Raw genomic sequence first — 19682 nt, 5'->3', positions numbered from 1 at the left:
AACATACCCTCTAAAACTGACTATCCTACCGATCCCTGACTTTGGCGATGTCATTTACAAAATAGCCTCCAACACTCTAATCAGCAAATTGGATGCAGTCTGTCACAGTGCCATCCGTTTTGTCACCAAAGCCCCATAAACCACCCACCACTGCGACCTGTATGCTTTCGTTAGCTTTACACATGCAATACAACATTTACAGGAGTTTAGTCGTTTTTATTTTAGGTGAAGTATGATGCGTAAAGACATGTAGGCTAGGCTCATTGAAGCCAATTACAACAATGTTGACTGCCAACGCTCCAAAGATAGGCTATTGAGTACTGGATTATTCTTTTTTTACTGTTGCTATTATTTGTTATTGTACGCTAAATAATAAACTGTAGTATCAGTCCACAATGGACCAGAACAAAAATATTCCCTCCAGCTGAATTGGAGTTTATGACAATGCAAAGACAGTCAATAACCTACAACACTTGAGAAAAACACATGCAGTATTAAGCCATGGAATGTGTTGATTGTCCAGTGAGTGTCCAAGCCCTCATCACACCTACAACTTGTTTATTCATCAAAAGTCAGACCTTTTGCACCACCTCCAGCTATTACGCTCATAATTATGAATAATTATAATTATTTCTGACACATCCCTGGAACTATAGCACTACCGATGTCTCCTTACGATGTCTCCTTACCGATGTCTCCTTCCATGAATCAAATGGCGCGAGCACAGTGCACTGTTTGGATTCTGGAATTTTGGGGGATGAACGTGGGCAGCCGCAAGTAGCTTACTTTTGGAAGTGATTTGTTTGACAAACAGATGACAACATGGTTGTTGTTGTGTTCATGCCACATTAAAATGTAATACATCTTTAGCATTAAGTTACGTCTTTACTATTAGGCCCAGGACAATTTTAAATAGAGGCTCCACCGAATGTCATCGGATAATTGGCACTCTGCAACAAGCATACACATTTTCTAAATCGAAAGCAACTGACTCAATTAAAAAGCTTAGTTGTAAAGTTAGTTCTCAGAGAATGTTGTGCTTCACGTCCTTTTCCCATCAGCTCAGGATGTAAGTTTCTAATGTAAATAATCTGTTGTTATTATAAAGAAATATAAAAAAACATATTTAAATTCAATCATAAATATGAACTCAACAAAAACAATGTAATCATGCTTCAGTGTAATATACATTTTGATTTTGATTAAACATCTCAAAATTGCACTCTTGCCCACAAGTAGCAGATGATACACAGGTGTGTGGGAACAGTCAAACGTGTGTGTTATGAGAGCTGTGGTATACAGACTACACACAGACTACACACAGTCATAGTTCTCAGTGTGCAAATTAGGAAACTGGAAAGATCATCTCTGATCTGCCCACATGTCACTTTGGTTGTAGAAATCTCTGTAGAACTGTCTAATCTTTGGCCATCTTCTCACGTCTCCAGGATGTCATTATATAGTTATCTGTAAGGAAAGTTTAGGAGTTGTGAGGCAAGTTCTCATGGTTATCATTGAGACAGAGGCCTGTGGTTCGGTATAGATGCAGGGGGAGTGGGGGCTGTGTCTGCAGTGGTGCCACACGTCTGCTGGGTGGAATCCCTTTTCATCTGCCTCCACAGGACGGCGTGTTCTGTGAGGGTTTCCTCTCCTACCTGAAGCTCTGCGTCATGTCCTCCATTATCTACCTGTGTCATTTACTGGCTCATTGTGGCTTTTCTCAGTTTCATCAACCTCCAACTTTGTAAAGAGTGGTGTACAGAGGTCTGTCTGTCTGTCTGTCTGTCTGTCTGTCTGTCTGTCTGTCTGTCTGTCTGTCTGTCTGTCTGTCTGTCTGTCTGTGTGTGTGGGGGGGGGTGTTATGTGAACAGGTCTGCAGAGGAGTTGTAGATGGAGTTGACACGCTGCACGTAGCTGGCATAGGGCTCTACTTCCTCCACATAGTCCTGTGACTGAGAGAGAAACACACACAATCATCACCATTTACAGTAAACTGCTAGCTAAGACATGAAACATAATGCAGGATATGGTGCATACTCTACATACTTGAGGAGCCTTGGACTCAGATGGTGTGGAGGGGCTGTGAATACACAGATAAAGCTCTTTATTACACAAGCAATGATATTGAAAAAAACATTTGTATTCATTTAATGATGTAAAAAAAACAGAATCATTTGTATTCATACCTAATTCTGCAGAGGTGTTTTTGTGTGAAGTATAAACCACCCAGAGTAGCCATAATGACACTGATGGTTACTACGGAGATGATGACATGTAGCCAGGGTATTGAGACCCCTGAAAGGGAGATGCAATTAGAAATAATAATAGTCATAATAAACCTATTATCATCCCATTGTATTTCAATTACATTCAATCTGATAAACATTGAGATTTCACTTCTAAGTCATGTTCACAGTGAAATTCACAATGCATTAATTTAAAATAATATGCCAATGCAGTAACGTCCTCTAATAGACATTTGAGAATTGGGGTTAATTATCTCTCCCAACTCCCATACTTCAAAATGCCTCATAATAATAATCTGATAATTCTGACAAAAAAAGATATGATGTTCACTCCTATTCTAAAATACTGATATATTAGTCATACAGTAAGTATCCTTCTGCACAACCTGCATTTTATAGACCCAAACAATGTGGTTCACAATAGCAGTCTCTACCTTCAGGGATCGGTAGTGTCACAGTATGCACCTCAACCCAGGAGGGATGTCTGACATCACAGGTCAGGTTGCCCATAGGGATGACATCAGGCAGGACCAACCGTCTCTCCACAGAGTAGGAGCCGTCTTGGTTCTTTATGGTCTTTATAGTGCCGGCTGGGGTTGAAGTAGAGTTCCATGTGTTCCTCCAGGAGATGGAGGCAGCTGGTTTCCCCCCTTCAGCTAAACACACAGCCACCCTCTTACTGCCCTCCCACTCCAGCGAGGCAGACACTGTGGGAGGAGCTACTGTTCACACAGGGGGTAGGAAGGCGGGAAGAATCAGCCCTACTGTATAGTCCTACACTACACAACACAGGCTACACTAACTTGGAATAAAAATATGACATACATCACATAATCCTAAAATCTAGGCTACAGATTAATGCATAGAAAAAACAGTTTCTTACCTATAACTGATACCTTAATGTTTGCAGAGTTGCTCCCTCCTCTGTATACTGACTCACAGTAATAGAATCCCTCATCACTGATTGAGAACTCAGGAATGCGTAGGTAAGATTCACCACTGGTTGTGTTTAGCATGACTTTTCCATCATTGCATGAGTCAAGAGGTTGGTCATTAACACCTGATGATATTTGACACACCGTTCCACCCCGGTCTATTTTCCAGATGGTGTAGATCATTTCACTCCAAGTCTTATTGCAGCACGTTAAGATGACCTCATGGCCTAGACGAAAATGTTCACTTCTGGCAACTGGGGAAATTATGTTAAAAGACTTAAGATTGAATACAAAATCAATAAAAAGATGACTAAATGCATAAATGCAAATTAATTCTATGGTATCTGAAAATCATATTTTGATACCACTGTAAAAATGTACAAGACTGGTCTACAGTATATTGAATAGCTTGATTGGGCTATGCCGGTCTAAAAGCCTTATCTCTGAGAGTCATGCAGACTAACCGGTCTCGTCCCAGGAACAGGAAACTAATACAGATCATTTCCAATTTCTACTCTTCTGAAAATAAAGTTCCATTCTTCTCTTAACATGATGCCAGTTTAGGCTAATAGAGTGGCACCAGTGAAGGTTTGGTTAGACATAATGGTTTTTACCGTGCAGTCGAAGTTCTGTAGATGTAATTGAAGTGGAAGGAGGGGTAGTGTGAGAGGTCACAGAAATGTGGTTGTTATGTCCTGAGAGACGGATCAATGTGCATGTTAGTGGTATACAGTAGCATGTCAGAAAAACGTTGTGGCAGTCATTAGCATACACAGTTAGTGATTTCATCAAGTGCACAAACAATCAACAATCCAGCAATCATTGAAGCATGGGACTGATTGAAGAGTGAATCAAAACAGTTGATTATAAGGCTCAGCATCAGAAAAAGTGTTGAGTAAGGGAAGTAGGTTGACTTAATTATTGACTTTACATAAATGTCCAGTGATATTATTTCAGCCATTATTGAAAAGTTCATTAGTTTGTTAGTAAAAGTATTTTAGATTTTTGTTTTTGTGAGGAAATAAAATATTACATACAGTATCTAGCTTCCAAGACATATACTGTAGGTATGCTTATAACCATACTTTCCACTTCTTAAACAACCCCCCGTGTCATACCTAAGACATGATATCATGGAAGGTTGACTGTTAGGTTACTAAACTTTCTGAAGTGTTTTTTTTCTGGGTCACAGCGTGCTCCTTTATTATTGTCTATGTGTACTTTCGACAGGTGCAACCTCTATGGTGGTTACAGAAAGCCACACGACCCCCATACAGTGCCTGACTAGTAATATCACTTCCTCCTCAGAGTCCCCCCATCATGGAGAAAAGCTGTATCATTGTCTCAATCTCCTCTCAAACACAGGAGAAAACATGCGTTCCTTCCTCTGTAAAGCATGCCACCACCCACATATTCTAGTCTTTACTATGTGGCACTCTGCATTTTCCTTCCATTGGTAGAATCAAATGGAACAATTTTTTTTAAAGGTTCCATTAGATTTTTTTATAATCATTCAAATCTGTTCCACTGACTTGGTTTTTAGTTTGACCTCAAAATAACAATCAGAGCAGAATTCTCAATTCATGTCACAGTAATCGTCAGCCCTCGGAGATTCAACAAGCAGCCCACACAGTCTACAATTCAAAGCAAGGGTCTCCCTAGTCAGAGCATAGTTTTCAGCTATATTATTCAGTCATTAAATACACATTTTGACTGTATGATATTTCATCAGATCATATTAAAGCTATAGCAATGCTTTGAATGTTTTATGAATCGTTTATCTCTTAAAACGGTAGTCAACAGAAACCAAAACCAGACGGATAAACAAAATGTAATGAGATGCCCAAACCGGTTTCCAAACTCCAGGTAGCAGAAATAGCCAGGAGAGAGATGAATCCTATAATCCATGTGTTCCCCATCTCTGTGGTTGTTCGTTCTATGACTCCTGACAGCAATGCTGTACTCATCAAGACACTGCTGCTCGTTCCACCTGTCCCCACCCCCCAAAAAACAAAAGTAAACCCTAAACTCTCCCCCTGGTCCCTATACCCTTATCCCTGAACCCCAAAGTGGCCTCTATTTTTGTTAAATTCGGTCTCCTCGTCTCAATGTGTTATAACTGTATGGTTTGTCATGCCTTGCCTCTGTACCCCAAACTCTAAATCTGACTTGATCTCTCTGCTCTCATAAAACCTGTCTGTCTCTGTCCTGATCTACACCTTTCATCACTTTACTGACGTTACTCTACTGTAACAAGCGCCCCTAAATAAACTAAATAATCCTTCCCTCTCCCCCTTTCTCCTCTGTACATCTCTCTTTCTGACAATCTCCCACACAGGGGTGACGCCTGTTTCCTCTCGTGCCTGTCACATGACCACAGAGTACAACACAGCCTCTAAACTCTATGAAACAGCAATAGCTGTTGTGTGGGAGATTCAAATCAAATCCTAGTTCTTACTGTCATTCTGTTCCAAGTCATTGAATTTAATTTGTTCAATGGGCCCTAACATGTAGAGGAAACTCTTTCTCTAAGTTATTATTACCTTCGTAATGAAATACTATTATGCATGTCATATAAATATCAGATTGGAAACTCAAAAGTGGCAGACCAGCCAATAGGTCATTGAGGTCCTTACATTACTTGACTTGTTACTTTAAGTCAAAGTCATGTGATTTTCCTAATGTCATGTTGGCAGCTCAGAGTGAACACTGTCATTACCAGCTAATAGATGTTAAGCTGACCTATGGTATATGTGCATAAGTGTTTGTGTTGAACAAACACTCTCCGTACACTGCAAACAATGTAACCTAGATTTTTTTTTGTATTGTAAAATAATTTTTTTAGTTGATCCCACTCACCAAGAAAATGCATTTACTTGTTTTGAGTTGACTTAGCTAACCCAGAATATGCATCTAGATCATTTTTATTGTTTTAAGAAATTCTGACTTGTTTCGAAACTTGTTTAGGTTAAAGTAGGAAAAATGAGCTGCCAGTGCACTAAGATCATTTGTCTTGGTAAGATGTCTTTTTAAGATCAAATAACTTGAAGATAATGTATCTTAAACAAAACAATGTTATCTGCCAGAGCACTAAGATAATTTACCTTAGTAAGACAAGTCAATGCATTCTAACGGGAAGAGATATCTAGCTAAGATTTTTTTTAAATTGCAGCTTACTGCGGTGTGTTAACAAAAGAGGGAAGATGTTGATGACTATCACATTGAGCTTTTCAGATGGGGAGATTAACAAACATGAACAAACATTTAGCTTGTGCGGTTTTGACAGAGACATGCTGTTTTACAGGATGTGGTAACAAATACCCCTAATTAACATTCAACAGATATTAACACCATCAACAGATAGGATTTAGTCTAGCAGAACAACAACCCATAACCTTTTACCCCTTGCAATCCTGTTGACATCAGCACTGTTTTTCTGAACCCCAGATAGAAGACTAAGATGTTGAGACGAGGGGGGCTTGGTTTTGTCTGTGTCACTTCTCTGTTCTTTGGAGACTTGATTGTGTGCAAGCTGGCAAAAAAAAAAAGCTGATGATTATGAATCTGATGCCGAGTCTAAAACGTATGCCCTGGCCACAACCAAAATAACTTTTGGCATTGTCCATGTCACGCCCTGACCTTAGAGATCCTTTTTTTCTCTATGTTTGTTAGGTCAGGGTGTGACTCGGGTGGGAAGTCTATGCTTTCTATTTCTTTGTTTTGGCCGGGAATGATTCTCAATCAGGGACAGCTGTCTATCGTTGTCTCTGATTGGGAATCATACTTAGGCAGTCCTTTCCCCTCTTTCATTTGTGGGATCTTATTTCTGCATTGGTTGTTATTTTGCCGTGCAGAACATCACGTTCGTATTTGTTTTGTTGTTGGTGTTCTTTAAATAAATAAATAGAATGAACACATACCACGCTACGGTCCACTTCTTCCCATGACGATCGTGACAGTCCAGTAATATCTTGTATGTGAATTGATGTTCTGTAACTCCTTGTGTTCTAACTAAGGATGGGTATAGGTAGGATTACAGTAGAATATTAAAATATGCCTTGTGGTTCAGTGTTCAGAAATTGTACTAAACTGTTCTATTAATAAATCCATGTGTACATTATTTACATTTAGTATATTAATACATTTGGATTTGTTCTGGTCTCACGGTGTAATATCAAACCCCAGTCAAAGCAATTCACAAAACGTCATGCGTTTTCTACCTTTCTTTCTACCTGGCAGCCACATTTTGAAAGACCAACTGCATTGGTTAATCAGAAAGCCTGGTGGAATTGCCTTAGTGTGCCTTGCTCATAGGCTGAAGTTAATTGTTGAATGACATTCCGCACGCTTGCTAATAGTAAAGGAAGTGGAATGATGTGACGCTAGGCTGATGAGGTACAATTATGACACTACCATATACATATCTGATATGCCTGAGGTAAGGTTATAATAATTACAATATAATAACTGCTATGCTAATGAGGTAACATAAACACTACCCTATAAATACTGGCTATACTGATGAGGTAACATTATAGACACTACCTTACCTGCTATGCTGATGAGTGAGTTTTATGAGTTTACTAGATGAATGAAAAGTGAAGATCCATTTTGACCAGCCTAACTGATTGAACTTCCGTAACTACATTTAATTGAGTACAGGGTTAATGAATGACAAAGGCAGAATACAATATGTAATTTTATTGAATAGGGTAGGCCTCATCTCTGAGGAAAGCTCCTCAGAGCCAGATGCGGATGACAGGTTACCCTATGCTGGGCAGCTGGCATCAAAACCCCCTAAAAATAGTTAAGTTACTCACATAGGAGGAGGGACACAGCAGAGCAAAGGTTGGATATAAAGATTGAAGATAAATAGATGTAAAAGAATGTGAAGAATAGAACAAAAGTGCAATTATGCTTTAATGGAAAGTATCATATGGAATGTTTATTGTTGCAATCGCGCTGAGCACAGGATGAAAATCGTGTCATGTGTTTTGTTGAAATTAGATGTCTCTGTATAAGTCTACCCAGCTATGCATGCTGGGGTGGCAGGGTAGCCTAGTGGTTAGAGCATTGGACTAGTGACCAGAAGGTTGCAAGTTCAAACCCCCGAGCTGACAAGATACAAATATGTCATTCTGCCCCTGAACAGGCAGTTAACCCACTGTTCCTAGGCCGTCATTGAAAATAAGAATTTGTTCTTAACTGACTTGCCTGGTTAAATAAAAAGGTAAAATGCTGTAAGAGATACAGTGGGGCAAAAAAGTATTTAGTCAGCCACCAATTGTTTATGTTCTCCCACTTAAAAAGATGAGAGGCCTGAAATGTTCATCATAGGTACACTTCAATTATGACAGACAAAATTAGAAGCAGAAAATCACATTGTAGGATTTTTAATGAATTTATTTGGAAAAAAATGGTGGCTGATTAAATACTTTTTTGCCCCACTGTATGTACGAATAAGATGAAATGTTAACCGAGCATTGATCCCAACAGTGCATGCCGTAATGCTATAATGCTAGTGGTCTTGTATGTCTTCCATTTCCTAATAATTGCTCCCACAGTTGATTTCTTCAAACCAAGCTGCTTACCTATTGCAGATTCAGTCTTCCCAGCCTGGTGCAGGTCTACAATTTTGTTTCTGGTGTCCTTTGACAGGTCTTTGGTCTTGGCCAGTGGAGTTTGGAGTGTGACTGTTTGAGGTTGTGGACAGGTGTCTTTTATACTGATAACAAGTTCAAACAGGTGCCATTAATACAGGTAACGAGTGGAGGACAGGGGAGCCTCTTAAAGAAGAAGTTACAGGTCTGTGAGAGCCAGAAATCTTGCTTGTTTGTAGGTGACCAAATACTTATTTTCCACCATAATTTGCAAATAAATTCATTAAAAATCCTACAATGTGATTTTCTAGATTTGTTTTCTCTCATTTTGTCTGTCATAGTTGAAGTGTACCTATGATGAAAATTACAGGCCTCTCTCATCTTTTTAAGTGGGAGAACTTGCACAATTGATGGCTGACCCCACTGTATATTATTATTTGTTTCCTGGTCCTATAAGAGCTCTTTGTCACTTCCCACGAGCCGGGTTGTGACAAAAACACTCATTCTTATGTTTAATACATGTATCGTATAGTGTTTGTGTGGCAGGCTTACAATGATGGTAAAAAACAACATGTGAGAGTGAGCTGACCCTGGTGCTTGAGGGGGTACGCAGCTGGAGGTTAAATGTTTAAAGGGGTACAGGACTATAAAAAGTTTGGGAACCACTACTCCATAGGAATGAAACGATGTCTACAGTATTTCAATGAAATGTTTCTAGGACAAAATGACATGTATTTCCCTATGTTGTTGTTGTTGTTGTATTGGGGACAGTAACATTAGTCATCTCGAAAGAAAATAGTTTAAAGAAAAAAAATGACACAATATAATTTAAAAGTATGCATAAAGATATTTGTAATAGAATAAATGTGGGAAAAACTCATGTAGACATAAATAAATGAATTTCTATAGCGCCCAAGGGAGTGCCAAGATGGAGGCGGTGGCACAAAATGTCTTGCATTCATTTGCATACATGTGTGTGTGGAGACTCTCTGTTTCTCTGATATAGCTTGGCAGTTTCCTGTGCAGAGTCACAGTCTATTCTCAGAACTGACACAATGCCATGAGTCTGCCATGATAATCACAAAAGCCACAGGGACAATACAACTGCATGGACATGGGGAGAGTCCCCAAGGAGCTAACATAAATGGTGGCTTGATATCAGCTATCACAAGCACCTATAACTTCTGAAAATGAAAATAAGATTCAGCAAAACATCAAAAAGATTACTTCCAACCGTGGCCTTGTGTACAGACTTAGACTTAAGACATGTGCAAACTTTACCCTGATGTCCCTGACTTTACCCTGATGTTCCTGACACGATGTGTTGTCATTTATAGTAACTGCATAGCGATTGTTGGTAGAGTGTGGTTGGAAATTATTTGTGTGCGGGTGGGTGTGTTATTCTTTTCAAAGACATGATCCACATAGGCCCTACTATGTGATGTTGCAGAGATGCGTAACCACTAATTAGTCATGTTTCCATTTGGTTTACACTGTGCCCTCCTTTCCTTTGAACACAGCTTTTCGTTCTTGATTACTTCAGCCAAACTGTAGGAAAGACATAGGCATCCCTGACCCAAATACAACAGGCCAGAGCAGTTTTTCTATGTGAAGGAAAAAAATGCAAGTTAGGATGTTTAATTTGTTTCTTTTAGTCTTCATATGGAATTTTTCATATAATCTCAGCAAAAAAAGAAATGTCCCTTTTTCAGGACCCTGTCTTTCAAAGATAATTTCAAAATCCAAATAACTTCATAAACCTTTATTGTAAAGGGTTTAAACACTTTTTCCATGCTTGTTTCCCATGCTTGAACCAAAAACAATGAATGAGCATGCACCGGTGGAACGGTTGTTATTACACTAACAGCTTAAAGAGGGTAGGCAATTAAGGTCACAGTTTTGAAAACTTAGAACACTGAAGAGGCCTTTCTACTGACTCTGACAAACACCAAAAGAAAGATGCCCAGGGTCCCTGCTCATCTCTGTGAACGTGCCTTAGGAATGTGCAAAGAGGCATGAGGACTGCAGATAGGGCCAGGGCAATAAAATGTAATGTACTTTACTGTGAGACGCCTAAGCCAGCTCTACAGGGAGACGGACAGCTGATCGTCCTCGCAGTGGTAGACCACGTGTAACAACACCTGCACAGGATCGGTACATCCGAACATCACACCTGCAAGACAGGTACAGGATGGCAACAACTGCCTGAGCTACACCAGGAATGCAGAATCCCTCCATCAGTGCTCAGATTGTCCGCAATAGGCTGAGAGAGGCTGGACTGAGGGTGTGTAGGCCTGTTGTAAGGCAGGTCCTCACCAGACATCACTGGCAACAACATCGCCTATGGGCACAAACCCACTGTCGCTGGATCAGACAGGACTGGCAAAAAGTGCTCTTCACTGACGAGTCACGGTTTCTTCTCGCCAGGGGTGATGGTCAGATTAGCGTTAATCGTTGAAGGAATGAGAGTTACACCGATGCCTGTACTCTGGAGCGGGATGAATTTGGAGGTGGAGGGTCCGTCATGGTCTGGGGCAGTGTGTCACAGCATATTTGGACTGAGCTTGTTGTCATTGCAGGCAATCACAACATTGTGCGTTACAGGGAAGACATCCTCCTCCCTCATGTGGTACCCTTCCTGCAGGCACATCCTGACATGACCCTCCAGCAAGACAATGCCACCAGCCATACTGCTCGTTCTTTCCGTAATTTCCTGCAAGACAGGAATGTCAGTGTTCTGCCATGGCCAGCGAACAGCCCGGATCTCTATCCCATTGAGCATGTCTGGGACCTGTTGGAGCTAGGGCCATTCCCCCCAGAAATGTCCAGGAACTTGCAGGTGCCTTGGTGGAAGAGTGGGGTAAGAGTGGGGTATCTTATAGCAAGAACTGGCAAATCTGGTGCAGTCCATAAGGAGGAGACGCACTGCAGTACTTAATGCAGCTGGTGGCCACACCAGATACTGACTGTTACTCTGGATTTTGATCCCCCCCCCCCCTTGTTCAGGGACACATTATTAAATTTCTGTTAGTCATATGTCTGTGGAACTTGTTCAGTTTCTGTCTCAGTTGTTGAATCCTGTTATGTTCATACAAATATTTACATATTTACACAGTACAATAGACCAACATAGCTACTGTAGTAGGTCAACACTGTGCTGGAAAGCCTTGGTAGAGCATTGGTGGAGTAGGCATTGTGGTGCTCATGTCAATTTTATGCCTTCAGACCATTGCCTACTTCTCACTCAAAACAGTATTTTTTGTTTTTAATTTGAAATTAAGATTGTGCTCAAAAGTGATACAAATGTGGCCGAAACTTAGTACTTATACTCCAAGTCGATACTCACATAATTCACATAATAATAAGGAATTCCCCTCTACCACCCCAGTTGGGGGAAAAAAGTTACTTCCAACTGACCCCCAATGTAAAAGAGACAACTTCATCTTATACAGAAATAACAAAGCATGTTGAAAAGCTGCTCTGTTGTTGTTGATGTATGTAGATGTAACCAGGTAAAGAGTCCCCACCCACGGGTTTACAATGGTCCCACATAGGGAAATAGAACCTACGAGAAGAACACTGCTGCTTCAGGCTATTCGATGTGGGAGAGTGGGAAATGTTGGGACCCGGTGTCCAAGTAGGCAACATGTAGCTACAGTATGTGTGTGGGAAACAGTTCATCACAGGCATGACATTTAACTTGTTTAGTATAGTCCATTTCTAACTCCACTCACTGCTTGTACAGTCCATTCGGAAAGTATTCAGACCCCATTACTTTTTCCACATTTTGTTCAATTACAGCCTTATTTTAAAATGGATTTTGTTTTCTAATGTTGACTCATCAATCCACACAATACCCCATGAGCAAAAACAGGTTTTTAGAACATTTTGCAAATGTATTACAAAAAAAAGAAGGAAATATCACATTTACCTAAGTATTCAGACCCTTTACTCAGTAGTTTGTTGAAGCACCTTTGGCAGTGACTACAGCCTTGAGTCTTCTTGGGTATGATGCTACAAGCTTGGCACATCTGTATAGGAAGTTTTTCCTATTCTTCTCTGCAGATCCTCTCAAGCTCTGTCAGTTTGGATGGGGAGTGTCGCTGCACAGCTATTTTCTTGTATCCCCAGAAATGTTCGATCGGGTTCAAGTCCGGGCTCTGGCTGCGTCACTCAAGGATATTCAGACATTTGTCCCGAAGCCACTCCTGCGTTATCTTGGCTATATGCTTAGAGTCGTTGTCCTGTTGGATGGTGAACCTTTGTCCCAGTCTGAGGTCCTGAGCACTCTGGAGAAGGTTTTCATCAAGGGTCTCTCTGTACTTTGCTCCGTTCATCTTTCCCGATCCTGACTGGTCTCCCAATCTCCCTGCAGCTGAAAAACATCCCCACAGCATGATGCTGCCACCACCATGTATCACCGTAGGAATGGTGCCAGGTTTCCTCCAGACTTGATGTTTGGCATTCAGGGCAATCTTGGTTTCATCAAACCAGAGAATCTGGTTTCTCCTGGTCTGAGAGTCTTTAGGTGCCTTTTGGCCATCTCCAAGCGGGCTGTCTGTTGCCTTTTACTAAGGAGTGACTTCTGTCTGACCACTCTACCATAAAGGCCTGATTGGTGGAGTGCTGCAGAGATGGTTGTCCTTCTGGAAAGCTCTCGCATCTCCACAGAGTAATTCTAGAGCTCTCTCACAGTGACCATTGGGTTCTTTGTCATCTCCCTGACCAAGGCCATTCTCCCCCGATTACTCAGTTTGGCCAGGCGGCCAGCTCTAGGAAGAGACTTGGTTGTTCCAAACTTCTTCCATTTAATAATGATGGAGGCCACTTCAATGCTGCCAACATTTTTTGGTACCCTTCCCCAGATTTGTGCCTCAACACAATCCTGTCTTGGAGCTCTACGAACAACTCCTTTGACCTTATGGCTTGGTTTATGCTCTGACATGCACTGTCAACTGTGGGACATTATATAGACAGGTGTGTGGCTTTCTAAATCATGTCCAATCAATTGAATTTACCACAGGTGAACTCCAATCAAGTTGTACAAACATCTCAAGGATGATCGATGGAAACAGGATGCAACTCATATTCAAAGGGTCTGAATACTTATGTAAATGAGGTATTTCTGTTTTCACTTTGCCATCATGGGATATTGTGTGTACAATGATGAGGGAAAAATGCATTTAATCCATTTTAGAATAAGGATGTAACGTAACAACATTAGGAAAAAGTCAAGGGGTCTAAATACTTTCCGAATGCACTGTAGCTGTATAGTCCATCTGTTTGTGTTGTTGGTCTTGGCTTAACCAGTCGGTAGCTAGCTAACACTCACTCACGTGGCTGCTAGCACCATCATGAAAACGTGCATGGAGAAGCCCTACAATATTACCTTTTTCTAAAAAGTGAGAATGCTCGGGAGCAGGCATTGTTGAAAAGTAATCTTTAGACGTTGTAGTTTTCTTAAATGTAGTTTCGTAATTAACTAAAACAAGCAGACAACAAGAATTTCATTTGATGTTTTTGCTGTGAGCCAATGCGGTAACAGAGGTAACCATAGGTTGTTATCCCCAAAGGCAGGCATGGCCACAACATTCTATCTAATAGTGACTGGGACTATGGGGAATACTGCCACCTGGTGATTGGTTACTCACTATTTTCTGTAAGAGGGAAACTTTGTGTTGAGACAATTATTCAAAGGGCTGCACAGATCTTCAATTTGTTGTACTTTTTCTTCCAATATTATCAATTATCAATTCAGAGCAAATTCAGAGCAATAGAGCACATGCAATTGATTTGCTGTACAGCACATCACAAATATATACATACACACATCACAGTCTACATCACATGTATAAGACCCATATTAAGGGTTACTTCAGTAGTTGGATGAGCAAAAATGTCCCTTCTGATCCTTGACTGAATTCATTCTAAATGTATAGTTTGTTATTGCTATCCTTGTGAGTCAATCCAAGTGTCCAACCTCAGTAGGCTGAAGAAATTCGGCTTGGCCCCTAAGACCCTCACAAACTTTTACAGATGCACAATTGAGAGCATCCTGTCAGGCTGTATCAACACCTGGTACGGCAACTGCACCACCCACAACCGCAGGGCTCTCCAGAGGTTGGTGCAGTCTGCCCAACGCGTCACCGGGGCCACACTGCCTACCCTCCAGGACACCTACAGCAACTGATGTCACAGGAAGGCCAAAAAGATCATCAAGGACATCAATCACCTGAGCCACAGCCTGTTCACCCCACTATCATCAAGAAGGCAAGATCAGTACAGGTGCATCAAAGCTGGGACCAAGAGACTGAAAAACAACTCAAGGCCATCAGACTGTTAAATAGCCATCAGTAGCCGGCTACCACCCGGTTACTCAACCCTGCACCTTAGAGGCTGCTGCCCTATGTACATAGACATGGAATCACTGGTCACTTTAATAATGAAAAACGAGTCACTTTAATAATGTTTACATAGTGTTTTATTAATTTCATGTGTATATATTGTATTCTACTGTATTTTAGTCAATGCCACTCTGACATTGCTTGTCCTAATATTTCTACATTTCTTAATTCCTTTCTTTTACTTTTAGATTTGTGTGTATTGTTGTGAATTGTTAGATACTACTGCACCATTTGAGCTAGGAACACAAGCATTTCGCTACACCAGCAATAACATCTGCTAAATACGTGTAAATAACATTTTGATTTGATTTGAAGAACCGCTACCTCGACACCTAGGAAGGTCTGGGCGTGCTGATCTATGGTCAGTTTAACATTTTACATCATAATGAAAAAGATTACATGGACATTGGGGACCTGATCCTAGATCAGCATTCCTACTCTGAGATGCTTTGTGAATATGGGCCCTGAATCTTTATTTGTTTATTTGAATCCTCATTAGCTTTTGCAGAAGCAACAGCTATTCTTCCTGATGTCCTCAAAGTGATGACATATTAATAGTGCTAGATTATCAAGTGTTTCTAAGATAAAAGGCAGTTAGCTCCCACTTGTCTACCTATCAATCACAGGTCTGCTGGAGTTGGAGGCGGGACTTCCTGTCTCATTGACAGAGCTACGTACGTATCAAGGTCCACTTACCCAAAGCCGACAAGGGCTTTGTCAAAGGCTACACATGCAGAAAGATGGAGCTAATGTGGACACACCAAATAACACACACACACACATACACTCACTGGCCAAGTTTACTTCCTCAGTGGGCCAGTCTATAACTCTGTTTGTGCCTCCATCTGCAGAATGAGAAGAAGACCATGCACTTCCTCTTCAAGAAAGAGAAACTTGTTCCTCGACCACAGACCCCCGTGGTGGAAGAGCCACCTGAGGTACAGCACTGTCTGTCTCAACACACTATCTGGAGATGGACCCCGTATCTCTCCCTATGTAATCAGTAGTGTATGACTTCACCCTGTCTTTCCTGGGTCTCCAGGGGACGAGGAGAGAGAGCTGGCTGTCATCTACTTGCAGAGAGGAAGACTTTTCTGAACCAGGTGTGTTTTTATGAAGAGAAGGATAAGCTGATCATAGATCTGCACTGAAGAGCAACCTCTATGACAAACCATTAATTTCCATCATATCTCTGTCCATCTCTGTCTATCTGTGTGTGTGTGTCAGATGTTTGAGGGGAAGGAGAAGTGTCTGGAGCTGAGAACCACTCACGCCCTACAGAGAGAAGAGCAGGAGCTCAAAAAAGCAGACACACAGCTCACACTAGCTCTGCAGAGACAGAGAGAACAACACACACACACGTATGCATGCTGGCGTGCGTCTTCTCTGACATATTTAACCTGTCTCTGTCCCAGGCTGTAGTCCCAACCTGCTTCAAGGAGACCACCATCGTCGCAGTGCTCAAGAAAAAAGTGTCATGTCCAAATGACTATAGCCCGGTCACACTCACCTCGGTCATCATGAAGTGCTTGGAGAGGCTGGTCAAAGCCCACATCAAGGCCAGCATGCCAGGCACACTGGATCCACTCCAATTTGCCTACCGCTCCAACAGATCCATGGAGGACACCTTCCTGTGCAACTGGATCCTGGACTTCCTGAACGGCAGACCCCAGGCGGTGAGGATTGGCAACATAACCTCCTCCACACTGACTCTTAACACCAAGGCCCCCCAGGGGTGTGTCTTCAGTCCTCTGCTGTACTCCCTGTTCACCCACTGCGTGGCTTTGCATAACACCAACTCCATCATCAAGTTTGCTGAAGACACCATGGTTGAAGGCCTGATAACCAAAAATGACGAGTCAGCCTATAGGGAGGATGTAAGTGAACTGGCATTGTGATATTATGACAACAGCCTCTTCTTCAATGTCAGCAAGACAAAGGAGTTGAGTGTTGACTTCAGGAAGCAGAGGAGGAAACATGCCCCGATCCACATCAATGGGAATGTAGCAGTGAGTCGAGTTTTAAGATCCTCTGCGTCCACATCACAGGGGACTTGTCATGTACCAACAACACTACCACTCTTCAAGAAGGCACAACAGCGTCTCTACTTCCTAAGGTGGATGAAGAAATGTGGCATGCCGCCCCAGGTCCTCACCAGATACTACAGCTGCACCATCGAGAGCGTCCTGACCAGTTGCATCACAGCATGGTATGGGATTTGCTCATATTCCCATACCATGCTGTGATGCAACTGGTCAGGACGCTCTCAATGGTGCAGCTGTAGTATCTGGTGAGGACCTGGGGCGGCATGCCACATACCAGGAGCAATTCCCATACCATGAGGTCCGATACCAACAGGCTCAGAGACAGTATCTATCAAGCCATAAGACTGCTGAACACTTGAACTTGCTTCACCCCTTGCTATGATTATCTGCACCTTAGCACACTTTGTTTTAGGTTGCATTTTTATTTATAAAGGGTTGGTCACCATTGACCAGTTCTTATAGCCTTTAGCCGTACCGTTATCCTAATCCAGGCCCTGTAGCCCCCAGCACCACGCCTATTCCCCAGGCGCTCTCATTTGTTGACTTCTGTAACCATAAAAGCCTTGGTTTCATGAATGTTAACATCAGATGCTCGCTCCCTAAGTTTGTTTTATTTACTGCTTTAGCACACTCGGCCAACCCTGTTGTCCTAGCCGTGTCTGAATCCTGGCTTAGGAAGGCCACCAAAGATTCTGACATTTCCATCCCCAACGATAACATTTTCCGACAAGATAGAACGGCCAGAGGGGACAGAGTTGCAATCCTAGTGCAGAGATAGCCTGCAGAGTTCTGTCATACTATCCAGGTCTGTGCCCAAACAATTTGAGCTTTTACTTTCAAAAATCCACCTTTCCAGAAATAAGTCTCCACTGTCGCCACTTGGTATAGATGCCTCTCAGCCCCCCTGGACACCATATGTGAATTGATTGCCCCCCATCTATCTTCGGAGTTCGTACTATTAGGTGACCTAAACTGGGATATGCTTAACACGCCGGCCGTCCTACAATCTAAGCTAGATGCCCTCAATCTCACACAAATGATCAAGGAGCCTACCAGGTACAACCCTAAATCCGTAACCATGGGCACCCTCATAGATATTATCCTGACTAACTTGCCCTCTAAATACACCTCTGCTGTCTTCAACCAGGATCTCAGAAATCACTGCCTCATTGCCTGCGTCCGTAATGGGTCCGCGGTCAAACGACCACCCCTCATCACTGTCAAACACTCCCTAAAACACTTCAGCGAGCAGGCCTTTCTAATCAACCTGGCCCGGGTATCCTGGAAGGATATTGACCTCAGCCCGTCAGTAGAGGATGCCTGGATGCTCTTTAAAAGTGCTTTCCTCACCATCTTAAATAAGCGTGCCCCGTTCAAAAAATGTAGAACTAAGAACAGATATAGCCCTTGGTTCACCCCAGACTTGACTGCCCTTGACCAGCACAAAAACATCTTGTGGCGTACTGCAATAGCATGAAATAGCCCCCGCAATATGCAACTTTTCAGGGAAGTCAGGAACCAATATACACAGTCAGTCAGGAAAGCAAAGGCTAACTTATTCAAACTGAAATTTGCATCCTGTAGCACTAATTCCAAAACGTTTTGGGACACTGTGAAGTCCATGGAGGAAAAGAGCACCTCCTCCCTGCTGCCCACTGCACTGAGGCTAGGAATCACTGTCACAGACTTACACAAATGACTGATGATTGACTGAGAGCGAGATATGTCATCATAGCACGCAACAGAAATTTTTTCTGTCTACACTCTGTTGTTTATATTTATATATTTTTTAAGTTTAATCCAAATGAAAGTTTTGTTGCTAAGGATTCCACGACGCGGTTAACCTTTACGGATGGGACTGCAAGTTTGTGTTATTTTTTTTGCATGGATTCCGTGAGTGCTAGCTGGCTGTACTACAGACACCTGTCATCGTCGTGGGAAAGACTCATTGTCATCTTTTTGTAAAACAACTGGTTGCAGTAAAGAGCCAACCTGGATACTAAGGACATCCTGAGGGAAAACGACGAGTACCAACAGCTTTACGCTATGGAGGAACAACATAGTCTATCATGGAAAGATCCGACCACTTCACAAAATAACTTTAACCTGACAAAAAAAGAAAAACAGATTAATCTACAGAAACTGACGATTTACTTACCATTGAGGTAGAGGCTAGTGCTCTGGCTGGAATCCATGCAACACTGGACAAGTTGTGTGAGGAGGTCGCAGGGCTGAGGGGGAGTTTGGAGTTCAGCCAGAGTGACATTCTCACGCTTCAAAGAGAAAACAAGACACTCACACCAAGGTAAAAATACACAATTCCAACATGGATTGTCTACTCAGAGAAAACAGGGTGATGAAGGAGTCTCTACAAGACCTACAAGGTCGTAGCATGTGTGAAAATGTTTTTTTTCTTCTGGGATTCCTGAGGACGCATTCAATAATCCAGAGG

At 42.0% G+C, this 19682-nt stretch overlaps 1 protein-coding gene across 2 annotated transcripts; it reads right to left on the bottom strand.

Annotated features, from left to right (window-relative positions):
* Positions 1 to 541: 541 nt before the first annotated feature.
* si:ch211-214p13.9 (cell surface glycoprotein CD200 receptor 1-A) lies at positions 542 to 5523 on the bottom strand. Of its 2 annotated transcripts, none has more exons than XM_020460069.2 (7): positions 5031 to 5523; positions 3796 to 3876; positions 3130 to 3435; positions 2681 to 2968; positions 2187 to 2295; positions 2047 to 2080; positions 542 to 1952 (listed from the first exon to the last, which is right to left on the bottom strand). In XM_020460069.2, exons 1-7 carry the CDS (start codon positions 5146 to 5148, stop codon positions 1860 to 1862), a joined length of 1029 nt encoding a protein of 342 aa, XP_020315658.1. In that variant the 5' UTR covers positions 5149 to 5523; the 3' UTR covers positions 542 to 1859. The 2 variants fall into 2 exon arrangements, with proteins under 2 accessions (XP_020315658.1, XP_020315667.1); XM_020460078.2 differs by having other exon boundaries at positions 2681 to 2953; positions 5031 to 5487.
* Between the last annotated feature and the right edge of the window lie 14159 nt (positions 5524 to 19682).

Source organism: Oncorhynchus kisutch, linkage group LG2 (genome assembly GCF_002021735.2).
Source record: "Oncorhynchus kisutch isolate 150728-3 linkage group LG2, Okis_V2, whole genome shotgun sequence".
Taxonomy (NCBI): Eukaryota; Metazoa; Chordata; class Actinopteri; order Salmoniformes; family Salmonidae; genus Oncorhynchus; species Oncorhynchus kisutch.
This window is presented reverse-complemented; position numbering and strand designations above follow the sequence as displayed.

Excerpts from the sequence above, each read along its gene's own strand:
- si:ch211-214p13.9 (XM_020460069.2), bottom strand. The coding sequence starts at position 5,148 with ATGAGTACAGCATTGCTGTCAGGAGTCATAGAACGAACAACCACAGAG. Across the intron at positions 2,296-2,680 it reads GACACTACCGATCCCTGAAG|GGGTCTCAATACCCTGGCTA; the intron begins GTAGAGACTGCT and ends TCTCCCTTTCAG. Across the intron at positions 2,081-2,186 it reads AAACACCTCTGCAGAATTAG|CCCCTCCACACCATCTGAGT; the intron begins GTATGAATACAA and ends GTGTATTCACAG.